The sequence below is a fragment of the Recurvomyces mirabilis genome (genome assembly GCF_035927965.1).
Source record: "Recurvomyces mirabilis strain CCFEE 5264 chromosome Unknown scaffold_17, whole genome shotgun sequence".
NCBI lineage: Eukaryota > Fungi > Ascomycota > Dothideomycetes > Mycosphaerellales > Teratosphaeriaceae > Recurvomyces > Recurvomyces mirabilis.
This window is the reverse complement of record NW_027041951.1, coordinates 151,153-164,473: the sequence shown is the minus strand read 5'-3', so window position 1 is coordinate 164,473 and position 13,321 is coordinate 151,153. Positions and strand designations below refer to the sequence as shown.

The following is a 13,321-nucleotide window of genomic DNA, read 5'->3' as shown; positions in this document are numbered from 1 at the left end:
AGCAGTCACATAGCACCACAGTCTTGCTATGTCGGTAATTTGGGCAGAGAATCATCTTGATTAGCTTTACTATCTTGTGTTATATCCCCACGCCACTGGCTCTACTTCAGCAGCTATATGGCATAATGGCCCTGCAATGTCGGATCTTTGGGCAGAGCATTGTCTCAGCTGGCTTGACCCTTGTGCCTCATCCCTACGCCATTGCTACTCTTCCAGTCGCTATGTGGCATTGCAGCCTCGCGACGATGTATCTTTGAGCAAAGAGTCGTCTTAGTTGATACGTTCTGAGCTTTCTACGCCCTGGCATCGTCCTAAGTGAGCGGTCCAATTCAGCATTAGACTGTACGGTAAGCTGGGTTCTGGAGTTGATGCTAATGAGCTACGCAGTCTTCGATACACATGACTCCGTTTGATACGTTAATGCCACGGGCATACGTCTCATGCATCGATTGAGCCCACAGTACGGACAGTCTGATCCATAGATGTACATTGTCGATCATCGGACTGCTCGCTCTATGGGAGGTGCTGCTCGCTTGTGTCAAGACATTTGACCGTCCCTTGATTACAAAGTAGCAGCCGTCCGCCGAGTTGTGGCATTAGAGGCTTCGGACCACAAGATCCTGCGAGCAACACACGTCGACGACTTCGATAGCGCGCATTCGTCTGGCAGTCGAATCGGACCAAGACTTTTGGCGTGGAAAGTCACCACTGCCCCGTTCAGCACACACAGCCGCGCTGCATCGACAATGGGCTAGTTTGCCACGAAATCCAGATCTCTGAAGCATGAGGAAGACGAGAGGGAGGGTAGTATGTCCGTAGTCGGCTTTGCGCGCCGGAGAATGATCTGCAATGGGTGGGAAGTGCTCTCATATATGTAGACTCCAGGTAAGGAGCGACCGGGTGAGCGTTAGTTCATTAAGGGGACTCAGGGTGACTATGGGCTGGAGCCGTTTCGTGGCTTTGGCTAGGCGTCAAGTCGTTTTGAGAGCATGATCTTTTGGGGCCCTCGCTTGGATCCATCGATCTCATTATCGTTCGGTACGAGATGTAGCCTTGACGCGATGCATGTGATCGATGTCAACGCTTTCAGACCAACTCCTCGCGCCTGCCCTGCGCTTGCATGTGCGTCACATAATCTTACTGTCGGTCTTAAGGTGGAGCGGGTTACCAATTTTCTCTCACTGGCCATCGTCGAAACGACAACTCGCAATCATCACTGCTACAAGCAACCATCGTAATAAAGCAGCTACAAAGCGATGGATCACTCACCCCTGGGCGCTCTCCCACCAGAGCTTCGCGCCACCGTCTTCGTCCTCGCCCTTCATCGAGATCATCCCGTTATGATCGAGAAGGGCGACGCAGATCTCTCCTTTACTTGCCGCCAGATACGCGACGAATGCCTGCTCATGCACTACGACGTGAATCGACGCATGACCCTCTTGGTACCTTTCGGCAACACCATCAACATCGATCACAAACTCCAATCGCTCGCAAAGCTTGGCAAACTACGGTTCCTGGAGCATCTCACGATCGAAGTTGAATGCGGCTTATACAAGGGGTCTAGAGCTGACGATACGGGCTTCCGTTCTCTGGAGTGGTGTACGCGAGTTGCTCATATGCTTGTGGGGCCGATTGGGTTGTCGTATGAGCAGGCGGAATGGCTTTGTGTGGGAAATGTGTTCTGGAGGAACGCAAGGCCTGGGCCAGGGTATAAGCCCAAGTTGCAGTTGTTCAAGTCGATTGTGGAGGGTGTCAAAGAGGATTGGAAGCTTACTGCGGATGCTGCTTCGAAGGCTCGAGAGTAGAAGTTGATGCAGTCGATGTTGGGAGCTGGGCAGGATGGTGGATCGCTACGTTCTACTTGGGGGGCTCTGCGAGCTGACTATATCCCATTCCACCACTGAGATAGCTGCCACGGAGGCAGTACGGTCAGCTATAGGCGCAGGGTTGAGAGCAAATGTAGATGAAGTCGTTCTCAATGGTGGAGCGTTCACTTCCAAACTTGGAGACAACCATCAGAATGGATCATAACAGCCTTCTGTCAAAATAGCAACAATTCTCTACACCGCAGCGATGGGCTTCATTGAGAGTAGAGAACAGGGTAGAAACAGAACAATAATGCTCGATGTTGTTGTTGTCGGGAAGACGAGATCGCGAAAGTTTCGCGGCTGAGACAAACTCACATCTTGCTTCGCCGCTTGTGAAACATTTGACTCTACCCCTTCTTGTTTGTCTCATCCTCATAAGATCGAGTGCTGGACAAAGATCTCACGCTACCTGGACAATATCGCAAACACGACAGCTGATGGTGCAGGAAGGATGTTCCCGATTGTGATGTTGAGTAGCCGCAGATGACTATTACAGCCGAAAGACAGTCCCATCCCTGCGCTGGCCATATACCCTCGTCAATTCCAATGTCAGAATTCCTAGATGAGAATGCGAGTATCAACCGGCAGATCCTTAGCCCACAAGGATGTCTCTCATACCATCGTTCAGGAGCATGCCAGGAGGCAACGCACCCCGATGACCGCATAAGCTAAAGGCCAGAACAACCGCGAATAGCTCATGATATGAAAGCAAGACACTTACCAACGGCCATGATGCAGCAATGTCTAATGAGCGTGTCTAATGGCCAAAGACTCCTTGGTGAACTTATATACAAGATGTACCGTCGATCACAACACACGCTCCTTCCCATCATTCTCACAGTCTCTCTCAGTCCAGCCTACAAGCAAATAATCTAATACGACCAACTCTACGTCACTCGTTCAACAAACCACCAATCAACAATAACCGCCAGAATGCAGTTCACAATCCTTGCCACCATGATCTTCGCCTCCGCCACTACTGTCCTGGGTCTCACGGATACCTACAACTGCTTCGGCGGTACGGCACTGTGCTGCGACTCCACCACTGCCACCAACTGCGTCAAAGGTACTATCCCGAACATTTCTCCCAGCTAGATCCATTAGCTGACAAGCATAATAGCTCTCCACACTGGCTCGAACGGCGCATATTCCTGCATCGACGGTGTCAGCACCACGGATCCTGCTAGCTTGGGCCACGTCCAAGGGTACTGCTGCTTCGAGTGGAAGGTATGTCTGTCTGCTTCGTCATCCGACGACTACACAATCTGGTATCGAAACTTGTTTGCTGACAACGGTCACTCCTCCAGAACACCAATTCTATCCTCAGTGGTATCGGCTGTGGTGTCGGTACTGCCGTCGGCGGTATCTAGACCGATTCAGCTCAACAGATTATAATCAGGGACTGGGATATCTCGCACTGCAGAATGAAAATTTCCACAGCATCTGCGTCGTGCTGTGACGGAGCCACTCATAGACGCTTCGATGGGCTGAACTTGACTGCAGAAGGACCAGGAGGATTTAACCCCATACTTTCGTATCATTCCATGGCTATACCAACTGACCTCTTTCCATGTTCCGATGTCTTGCTCACTCCAATACCTTCCTGACAACACTGAAGATGAGATTCCATAAGGCTACCTGCACCTCCATCACGACACTGTCCTTCCAGTGAGCTCACAATGCAGCATGAATCCACCTATCAAACCATCACTCATGATCCCTCTGACGTCCAAACCCACAATTTCTGCTGTACAAACTACCATCACATCCCAGACGGATCAGAGCGCCGACGCTTGCAAACCAGTAGATCACAACAAACGCCAGCCTAGCCTTCCATCCGCTATCGGGGAAGATCTGAGAAACAGTGACCCACAATCGCCATGCGATAAAGGTGAGGATGGCGATGAAAATCAAGTACAACCTTGGTTCGAGTCCGAACTCGCGGCCTGGCCCTTTCCAAACGCTGTGCAAATGTATCAGCTTGTGTGGTAGGTCGGATGGTCGGCGATGAGGGTGAATACCCATGCTGGAGTACAACTGCTACGATAGCATAGGCTGGCAAGAGGATGATCAAGGTGAAGAAGAGGTAGAGTGGCAACGCCATACCGGCGAAGAATGCCGCTCCCTGGGAGACTTCTCCCCTCCGACTATCTGTGTCGTTCAATCCTCGCTCTCGATCACTGTCTACTGCAGGCCTTCCAGTTGTGGTGGCATCTCCTGGTAGCAAAGGCGATTGCTCATTGTGTTGTGCCGTCATACTGTTCTGCTTCTGGTCGAACAAAGCAGCAGTCCAGTGCTGCTTTGGTATGAACACGATCTTGCCCAGTACCGTGGAGCATGGAAGTAGACGAAAAGCGGATTCGAATCCATCTTGTACGGGAACAGATTGAAGCTGCTAGGCTGCAGACAACAGGTATCCTACCAACGCCGCAGACATACATTTATCGTGGCAGTGCAGTGGCTAATGAGCAGCCTGAAACCAACTAACCGACTCAGCTCATTGCACTTCAATCCCCATCACCAGGACGATGATAGTAATAATGCTCCCTCTGCCTCCCAAAGCCACAATTCCTTGGGTAAACACTATAACATCCAACATAAAACAACGCATAAATACTACACACCCAGTATACCGCAACCAACAATGCCCGGAAGCTATAGTGACCAGAAGGCCACATCCACCAAATAGTGGCCCAGACTCTCCAAGCAAGGACAGATATCAGCAAGATGAATGGGATGTACATTCGTGGCTCGTCGCCGAATTCCTTGTCGCCGCCTGTTGAGATTCTGGAAGCGTAAGTGATTAGCTAGACCGGAGATGTCATGCCAGATGTGCCTTTTATGATGACACGTGAAAGAATGACCTACCCTCTGTAGTTAACACTGGCCATAAAGCTGTATAGCGGTAAGACAACATAGTAGGCGGACAAGATGTAAAGAGGCAGAGAAATCCACGCCCAGATCGTCATGAATCGTGCCCATTCCTGGTCTTCCTGGGTGCGGTATGCAAGATCCTGCAGCGTATTGGCCGCATCGCCATTGTCTGGACCTTGATAGCGACACGTACTGTTGTCGTGGGAGGATTGCAAGAGGGAGGAGCGTTCGTTACTGCGTATTTCTGCCATCTCACAGGTCGTGCAATCTCATGTTCCAGGTCGGCGATGTCCACAGCGGGTCAGTACGTAATGATGTTCACCATTGGCCTGGAAGGAGGTGCAGACTGTTCGACATATTTTTAAATCAGTGTATCACTGTGTAGCTAGAAAAGTACCTAGGGACGAGCTCGAGGAGGGCAGGCTGCAGCTTTCACGAAGCATTGTGGCAGTGCAAGCGCCACCATATCTACCAAGAAAGACGGCATCGAGCCCATCTTCCATGAAACACGAGGTGAAGAAAAGGGGATGATGGTATGATGAAAATGTAACGCCCGTATCTGTACCCAAAACAGCCAACAAACTCAACAGCTGCAGACTTATTCAGGCGCTTGCACCAAAATCGGTGGTATCAATCTTGGCTTGTAGAATGCGCGACACGGGCAGAGAGCATGGTTTCTGTGAAGACCCCGATGCAAGCTTCCCGTTATGCACACTCTTGCCTTTCCTGTCGCTCTCATGTGACCTACCTACCTGTGGTACGGTGGGTGGAAAGCGAAGGCCTTGTGGTAGCCGAAGTGGGGATGGGATGTGGGAGGGGTGGTTATGACGAGGGAGGTAGTAGTGGAAGAGAGGGTCAGAACAAACGCTGAAATCGTAGGTTGATTTGGGATGGGATTGGATAGCAGGTTGTTTTTCTACTGCGTGGTCGAGTCGAATGCGTAGTGCTGCGCCATCAAATCCAGCCCTTCAGCCGCGCTACCATGCCAATGCCGCGCCGAATCGAGTCGCGAGTGGCCGCCGAGTCCGCACATTCCCATGATCGCATACCATCTACCACATAGTCAGCACACCAACCCTTCACACCCGAACACCCCAATCGACCCCTTACCATATGTCCCCACCCCCAGCTCTCTCACAAGATTCCCCTACCGACTCCCACTCCAAACCCCCTTCAAAAACCCATCCCTCTGCGTCAACCGATTCACACAATCATCCGACTCCCCCATGGCGCGCACGAACCCACACAGCGCGTAAACCTGGTTCTCCCCAGTATAACGCCCATTCTCATCCACTTTGCCGACGGAGAGTTGAACAGAGGCGTGGTCTTTGGCTTTGATGATGCGGTTTGTTGCGCTGCATTTGCGGGGGACGTAGCTGTGAAGTGGAAGAAAGTGAGTCAGTGGAGGTGTTCTGGTCTGGGGTTTGGTATGCGGTGGGTTTGGGGGAGAATGTGTTGATGTGCTTGTGAGGGGCTGGCTTACAGGTCGACGAGGTCGCCGCGTTCGTTCTCCATCTTGGCTGATTCTGAGAAGAGGAAGTTGTAGAGTATGTGGTAGTACTTGCGCGGCTCAAGCCAAAATGTCGCTGGCCTCAGATGCACAACCACCAATTCGAAGTGCGGGATGCGGAAGTCTCCGCGGCGCAGAAAAATCTTGGCAGGAGATTGGTCAAGGCACGTGATGCGGAAAGGATCATAGTGCAGATGAGCAAACATTAATTCGTTGCGACAGAACATATGGACAAAGAAGAAACACGCCCATATCCCATCCTCGTCAGCACTCGCTATGCGTAAAAACCCAGATCCGCACCCATCAGACACCCCCTCAAAGCATCAAACACGCCACAAAAAACCCCACCAACGCAATCGCACTCCCAGTCGTCACCTTCGTCCCCGGCGCCGCCTGACTAGAACTCGACCCCTGCGTGACACCCTGCGAGAACTGCGTATTCCCACCGCCCTGATTCGATCCCGAACCCGTATCGCCATTCGTCCCGGGGTTATTCCCACTGCCCGAACTACCAGACGAGGTATCCGTGGTCGAGCCCGCATTACCTGCGTTTCCACCTCCCGCGATACCGGGCACGGTCTGTGGAGTAGCCGAGGCCGTGGCGGCGGAGGTCTTGGCTGAAGCGGAGGCGGAGGCGTTGGGATCTTCCTTCATGTTGTCGCCTGTGGCGAAGAAGGAGGCGAGGACTGTGTTGTTGTTGCCTGTGCAGACGGTGTCGTTTGTACCGAACGTGCTATCGTAGTAGTACGCTTTATTGCCATTATTGTTGGCGAAACCGCTAGGTGGGTTGTAGCAGTTTACTTTGACCTCTGACACGCTGGCGTAGTAGTACCCGTTCTGCATGTAGGGGCTGCTCCAGTCTACCAGGCCTCCCGACCAGTCGATTGTGCCTTGACCGTTCTTGGACAGGCCGGCTGGCCAGAGGGAGAGCTGGACACGGGAGGGTGATTGAGGGTAGTGGTATTGCTGCGTTGTGGCGTTCCAGGTCTCGTTACGGTTCTTGGTACGCATGGCCTTGCCGTCGATGTACCATGTTAGCGCATCAGGCTGCCAGTCAACCATATAGGTGTGCGTGTTCGAAACCGTGTTCGACACAGTCAAGTTCTGCTCGTTGTCATCTGGTTCACTATGTCAGCATTGCCCCATATCTCAAAATCGTCCTTCCTGGGTGGTACTGACAATCGGTGATCCCCTGGAAATAATAATTACTCTGCGCATGCTCCAGATCCACCCCAACAAACTCGAAATCAATCTCATCATGCACATCGCTCATCAGAATGAACGCCGTCACCACTCCCGCTCCCTGACTCGTCGTCATCGTCGCACTAATCTGTCCATACCACACGTAATGCGTACTCATCAACAGCGTGCCCACGGTATCAGGCGCCATAGTGAGAAGGACAGCCTGGTTATTATAAACCACCGGTGTTCCCGAGGACACCCAGTTCGTGTTGCTCGAGTCTCCCAGATAGACATTGTTCTGCTGAACATCGTCGAGGGAGGTGAGTTTGTAGTCGGAGCTTTTGCAGACGGGCGCCGCAACGCAGGATTGCAGGTCGTAGCTGTAGCGTGGGTCGCAGCCGCCTAGACAGTAGGCTCCTACACCACATTGACCATATTGCGAGCAGCAGGGTGTATCCTTGCCGCAGAGGTTATTTACGCCGCAAGTCGGGATGGTAGGTGGTGCGGCGGACTGAGCAAGGGTGAGGGAGAAAGTGGCGGCGAGGGCGGCGGACAGGGAGTACGTGTGCTTCATCGTGAGTGTAGGTCGCCAAAAGTTGTGTATGGCTGTGCGATGATCTTTGTTGCGAAGGCGGTCGGGTTGTTGTTCAGCGCTCGAGTGCGCTTGTTGTATTGATCAGACTGTTGTGCTCCAAGACCCCCAAACAAACAGAAGCCTCGTGTTCGTCCCGTGCCACACAAAGCGTAGACCGTCCAAAAGTATTACAGCAGAGAACCAGAATTCGAGCGACAGTCAATAATCCCAATGTCGAGGAAGCACAGAAGCAGCAGCAATGGTGATGATGGTGGTGTGTCTCGAAAGGCCGCGCACACACCCTCCGTTCTTCTTCTCGAACTTCGATTGCTACGCCCGCGCGACCCGTTAGAGTTGTTGAACAGGGGACACCTGCATAAACTCTGAGTACACTATCCCGCATTCAGCAACGTGCTCATGCTCTCATTGGTTCGCCACGCACTGTTGCTATACATGGAATCTCAGACGGCGTCAAGTGTGGAGGTTGTGCATACGAGATGAAGAAGAGGCAATCGAGGGCACGATGTTGCCTCTTCAAGAGTACATCTTTCAATTCGAGCCTGTGTGTGACGATTGTCCTAGCTGCCATCGAACTGCCGCACAGGACATGTCCACACCATGCGGTAGTCCAGTGTGCTGAAGCATGGTGGCCACGGACGAGGATGAACAAACAGAACGCTCGTCTTGAACTAAAGTATACATTTGCGTTACCTTCTATCAGAACAAACTCGCTGCTCTAAGCTATGCTCCTCGCAATGCATCCTTTTGGTTCGCACCGGGTATGTACATGCTCTGCTCTTTCCCATCTCCATGAACGCCGTTTCGCTGCAAAACAGACCACCAACACCATCAAGACATCTTCTCCTCCCACATTACTACCGCCTCGCCTCTCGCCCAGCCCTCTCAACAATATTCGTCATAGCCAAACCCGCCGGATTAACTGGCTGTGCTCGTCCCGGACTCACCGCCCTACTCGGAGCAGCAGTGGGAGCCGCAGACCGATTATGCGCCATATGCGCCCTAACCAAATGTCCCGCCGCCAACGCCGAACACAACGACAATTCACCAGCAAGAACACCAGCCCCGATAACCCGAGCAAGCTGTCTCGCGTTTTCCCCAGGAGAAGTCGGATGGGCGCCACGGACACCGAGGAGATCAAGCATAGCTGCCTGCGGTTCCAGGACCGTCCCGCCCCCGATCGTGCCGACTTCAATACTAGGCATGGAGACGGAGATCTGTAGGGCGCCATTCAAACTAGAAAGAAAAAAAACATCAGCATCCACATCTCGTCGTTTGTCATGCGCCCTGGGATGTTTTGTTAGGTGTACTCACTTCTTCATCACAGTAATACAATTACAACTCTCCACATTCTGCGCGGGATCCTGGCCCGTGGCCAAGAACATCGCCGTGACAATATTCGCCGCATGGGCATTGAACCCGCCTATTGAGCCCGCCATAGCAGACCCAATGAAATTCTTACTGATATTCAGCTCGACCAGCGCATCGACGTTGCTCTTCAACACGCTCCGTACGATCTCGCCGGGAATGATGGCTTCGGCGACGATACTCTTCCCGCGTCCGTCGATCCAGTTGATCGCCGCGGGTTTCTTGTCGGTACAGTAGTTGCCGCTGACGGAGATGATGGCCATGTCCTCGAAACCGGCTTCTTCGCGCATGACGCGCAGGGCATTCTCGACGCCTTTGGAGATCATGTTCATGCCCATGGCGTCACCCGTCGTGGTCTTGAAGCGGATATACACGTATGTGCCCGCGATTGCGGACTTCAATGTCTGTAACCGAGCGAAACGCGATGTGCTGTTGAAAGCCTCCTTCATGACTCGTTGCCCGTCTACACTATCCAGCCACACTTTAGCAGCCGCAGCACGGGTAAGTGTCTCGAAACCAACGCAAGGACCGCGGGTCATGCCATCGCCTGTGAGGACTGTGACAGCTCCACCACCAGCATTGATGGCTTTGCAGCCGCGACTCGTACTCGCTACCAACACGCCTTCGGTCGTGGCCATGGGGAGGTAATAGGATTTCCCATCTATCGTTATGGGTCCTGCAACGCCGACGGGGAGCGGCATATAGCCTATCACATTCTCACAGCATGCGCCGAAGACGCGGTCGTAATCAAAGTGTTCGTATGGCAGTTTCGATTTCTCGAGCTTCGATGTGAATGCTTGTGCGCCTGGGGTGCGAGAGATGAGCGCTCGGCGGATCTTCACGGCGCGGGTTTTATCCTCTAATGTCTTCTCGAGAGCGTATCCAGGAATTTTGCCGCGGAGGGAAAGGTCGATGAGTTCCTGATCATGGAGTAAGGGCGCTTTCTTCTCCTTGAGCAGGGCTTCACATTCCTCCACCGTCCTCTTCTGGCCAGGAACAGCTGCTCCGTCCAAATCACCATCAGTCACAGCCTCCGCATCTCCAATGGCAAGTACAGGAGGTCTCGCCGTACCATTCATGCTCAGCTGCCTCCCATGCGAGCTCGTAAGTCGCACACTTTCGCCACTCACACTCTGCGCCCTCGCCTGCTCGAGCTCCGGATCCTTGATACTCCACCTCGCTGCATTGAACAGATACCCATTCAACACCAGACTCATGGCCAAAGCAATAATGACCCATTTACTCAGAACCGGGTCCTCAAAGCTCTTGAGCAGACTCTCCACCACACGTCCACCAACAGCAGAAAACATACCTTCTCGATAGTCGCCATCGAAGAGAGACCACTCCGAGTGCTGCTTTCCTGCTGCTGACACGGATGGATACTGGAGTTCGTATTTGATCGGGTTGAAGACCGTGACGGTCACAGCCTGATTGCTGCGCTTGGCATTGGTGAAGATGTAGTCGAGACCATTACCCGCAACCTTGAAAGGATCCATCGGCGGTTGAGTGACCACACTCGAAAGACCAGCAGTAGTGACAGGTGAATTGTTCCGTGTACCTCGAAATGGCATGGTACAGAGATTTAGTACGTTAATCAGAATGAATCCAGTGACCATGAGAACCTTGAAGCGAGGAATACTGCTATCCCGGATCTTGCGACCAAAGATGCTGTAGGTATCCTTACTCTGGAAACTTTCATCCTTTGGCCACTCGTTGCTGGAGGCGACATTCTCGGCGACACGACGGCTGACACCATCTTCCTCTAGTGCTTTGCGGAGTGTGACATGGCGCTTAATGCGATTGATTTCAAGCTTGATGGTTAAGATGGAAGTGTAGAACGTGAAGAGCAGGATGCAGTCGAAGAATAGAGTCCACGCGGCCAAGAAGCAGAATTGTCTCAGACCTCCTTGGATTCCTGATGCTGCTCCAGCGCAGAGTATGGCGATCTCCACCAAGTAGTCCCGCACGATCTCGAAGCCTCGTTCCCGTACCGCAATGCCCACTGCATTCTGAATAGTGAGTGGCGCATCTCCATTGCCCTGCCCATTTGGCTTCTTCGCCTGCAGTGCCGCACTAAGCACCGCCTGCGTAAGCACGATCGGCTTCTCAAACCCAACCGTGACGACCAAGAACGGCACGCCCTCGGAAAGCAGTACCACATTCTCCGGCACACCAAGCTTCATCGTGACCACAATCCCAAACAAGAACGCAAAGGCCGAGGAGAAAAGCACGGTTGTCCCAAGCCAGAAATTAGAGCCCATGCGTCGCATGCTCAGGAAGAGTGAGATGAACGTCAAGTACATCATGAAATAACCCAGAGACATAATAATGATGTCCAGCGTCTCAGCATTCTTGAGCAAGTCAACGAAAGCAGTCCAGGAGTCCTTGGCCCAGTCGAACATGTTCCCTGACCGTCCACTCCTCTTGCCATTCTTCATCGTCCATCGCGCCTGTTCTGGCTCATCGTCCGTCTCGTTCTCAGCTTGTGCCATACCATTGCTCGAAGCAGGCATGTCCTTGGCCGTGTCCAGGAATCGCGGAACTTCTGTGTACGGCATGGAGAATGCCAAGGTGACGTCCGAGGATAATGGACCAAGGATGTTCGCACTGCTCGGTAACAGCTCTGCCGAGCTCGAGTGTGGCAGGGGCACATTCTGAGCGATTGGAGCAGTGTTGGGTGTCCCATACGTCTCCGGGAAAGCCAATGTCAAGATCGCCAATTCCTCGGCACTGACCACACTCCTGCTATCCGTCGCACCATTCTCCTCGAAATGCCACTTCCATCCCGTCTCCTCTCCTAAGAACAATCTCCTGCTCCCAGCACTGAGCACCCCAAAGTCAACCTTGTTCGCAAGCGTAGCCGGATCAGGAGCGAAGAAGCCCGACTCAAGCAAGTTGACATAGAAGGCGCTGCCGAGAATGGCCACGAATGCTATGGTGTGGATGGGGTGGGTGCAGGCTTTATGCGAGACGGCCTGCAGATAGGGAGTCAGATGGCGATTGTAGAAGCCGGGCTTTTCAGGGTCGGTGATGTCGTAGTTGCGGCGCCAGCGGGTGGGGATGAACGAGCCCAGCATGTTGAAACGCTGCATGGCTGGTTTGTCGGTGGGAAGAGTGGTGATGGTGTTGGTGGTGGAGGGGCGGCAGAGGTCGTGGTAGAGCTTGGTATTGTTCGGACGTTTAAATCGTGGCTTTCTTCATGCTCCTCCTACTCGTGCAATCATGTGCCTGGTACAGATCTTACGTTTGGCTTCGCAGTCCACCCTTGACGAAATCAACGACTGTTCCAATGGCGAAAATGGTACGACCAGTGACGTCGTCCTCGTAATCACTCCCGTCACCTCGCAGCTGGCCTAGCGATCCCAAAGAAGCAGGAGCGAGACAATAAAAGAAAACAACGAACTGGTCAAAGAACAATACGAAGAACTCCCACCAAACAATCCCAAACGACGATCCCATCCACCCGCCGCGGCCTCTACTAGCGACCAAGTTCGTTGACCTCGTTAATCCTTTAGAACCTAGCTCTAGCGGTCAACGAGCCGTGCTTCAAAGGCAAAAAACCCTGGCACTGAGAAATTTATCCCAGCAGATCCCAGCGTCAGGTTACTCAGGTACTGTAACTCACTCCTTCTGATTGGACTGCGCCACGCTGCAATGGAATGTACCCCACAAACTCTCCTTTGCCATATGTCGAGTCCCGGGTCCACTACGAGAGATTGATGCGGGTCTGTTCGCGTATTGTTTCGATGAGCAACCTGGATGGTTGACTTGGTGTGCAGGACTGGGTATATGCTCTATAGTACTGCAAGCAACACTCTCCTCCAGACATAGAGGTCGCAGAAACAGCAAAGGCGCAAAGGGCAAGGTGTGTTCGGCATTGTCCTGCCGTTCCGCGGCATGGTATTACGCCACTGCTCGTACGATATC

At 52.8% G+C, this 13,321-nt stretch overlaps 5 protein-coding genes across 5 annotated transcripts; 2 read left to right on the top strand and 3 right to left on the bottom strand.

The window, feature by feature from the left end:
• Positions 1 to 1,256: 1,256 nt before the first annotated feature.
• On the top strand, positions 1,257 to 1,805 carry LTS14_006594 (uncharacterized protein; the record flags this gene model as incomplete). The annotated part of the gene is made up of 1 exon (XM_064839290.1): positions 1,257 to 1,805. The coding sequence occupies one exon, from the start codon at positions 1,257 to 1,259 to the stop codon at positions 1,803 to 1,805; it is 549 nt and encodes a 182-aa protein (XP_064693032.1).
• Positions 1,806 to 2,801: 996 nt separating this feature from the next.
• On the top strand, positions 2,802 to 3,238 carry LTS14_006593 (uncharacterized protein; the record flags this gene model as incomplete). The annotated part of the gene is made up of 3 exons (XM_064839289.1): positions 2,802 to 2,934; positions 2,989 to 3,095; positions 3,176 to 3,238. 3 exons carry the CDS (start codon positions 2,802 to 2,804, stop codon positions 3,236 to 3,238), a joined length of 303 nt encoding a protein of 100 aa, XP_064693031.1.
• A 2,651-nt stretch (positions 3,239 to 5,889) lies between these two features.
• Positions 5,890 to 6,257, bottom strand: RPS21 (40S ribosomal protein S21; the record flags this gene model as incomplete). Its single annotated transcript, XM_064839288.1, has 2 exons — positions 5,890 to 6,118; positions 6,226 to 6,257. 2 exons carry the CDS (start codon positions 6,255 to 6,257, stop codon positions 5,890 to 5,892), a joined length of 261 nt encoding a protein of 86 aa, XP_064693030.1.
• Positions 6,258 to 6,567: 310 nt separating this feature from the next.
• UTR2 (putative glycosidase CRH2) lies at positions 6,568 to 8,008 on the bottom strand (the record flags this gene model as incomplete). Its single annotated transcript, XM_064839287.1, has 2 exons — positions 6,568 to 7,370; positions 7,432 to 8,008. 2 exons carry the CDS (start codon positions 8,006 to 8,008, stop codon positions 6,568 to 6,570), a joined length of 1,380 nt encoding a protein of 459 aa, XP_064693029.1.
• Positions 8,009 to 8,883: 875 nt separating this feature from the next.
• Positions 8,884 to 12,471, bottom strand: HMG1 (3-hydroxy-3-methylglutaryl-coenzyme A (HMG-CoA) reductase isozyme; the record flags this gene model as incomplete). The annotated part of the gene is made up of 2 exons (XM_064839286.1): positions 8,884 to 9,262; positions 9,341 to 12,471. 2 exons carry the CDS (start codon positions 12,469 to 12,471, stop codon positions 8,884 to 8,886), a joined length of 3,510 nt encoding a protein of 1,169 aa, XP_064693028.1.
• Positions 12,472 to 13,321: the final 850 nt, after the last annotated feature.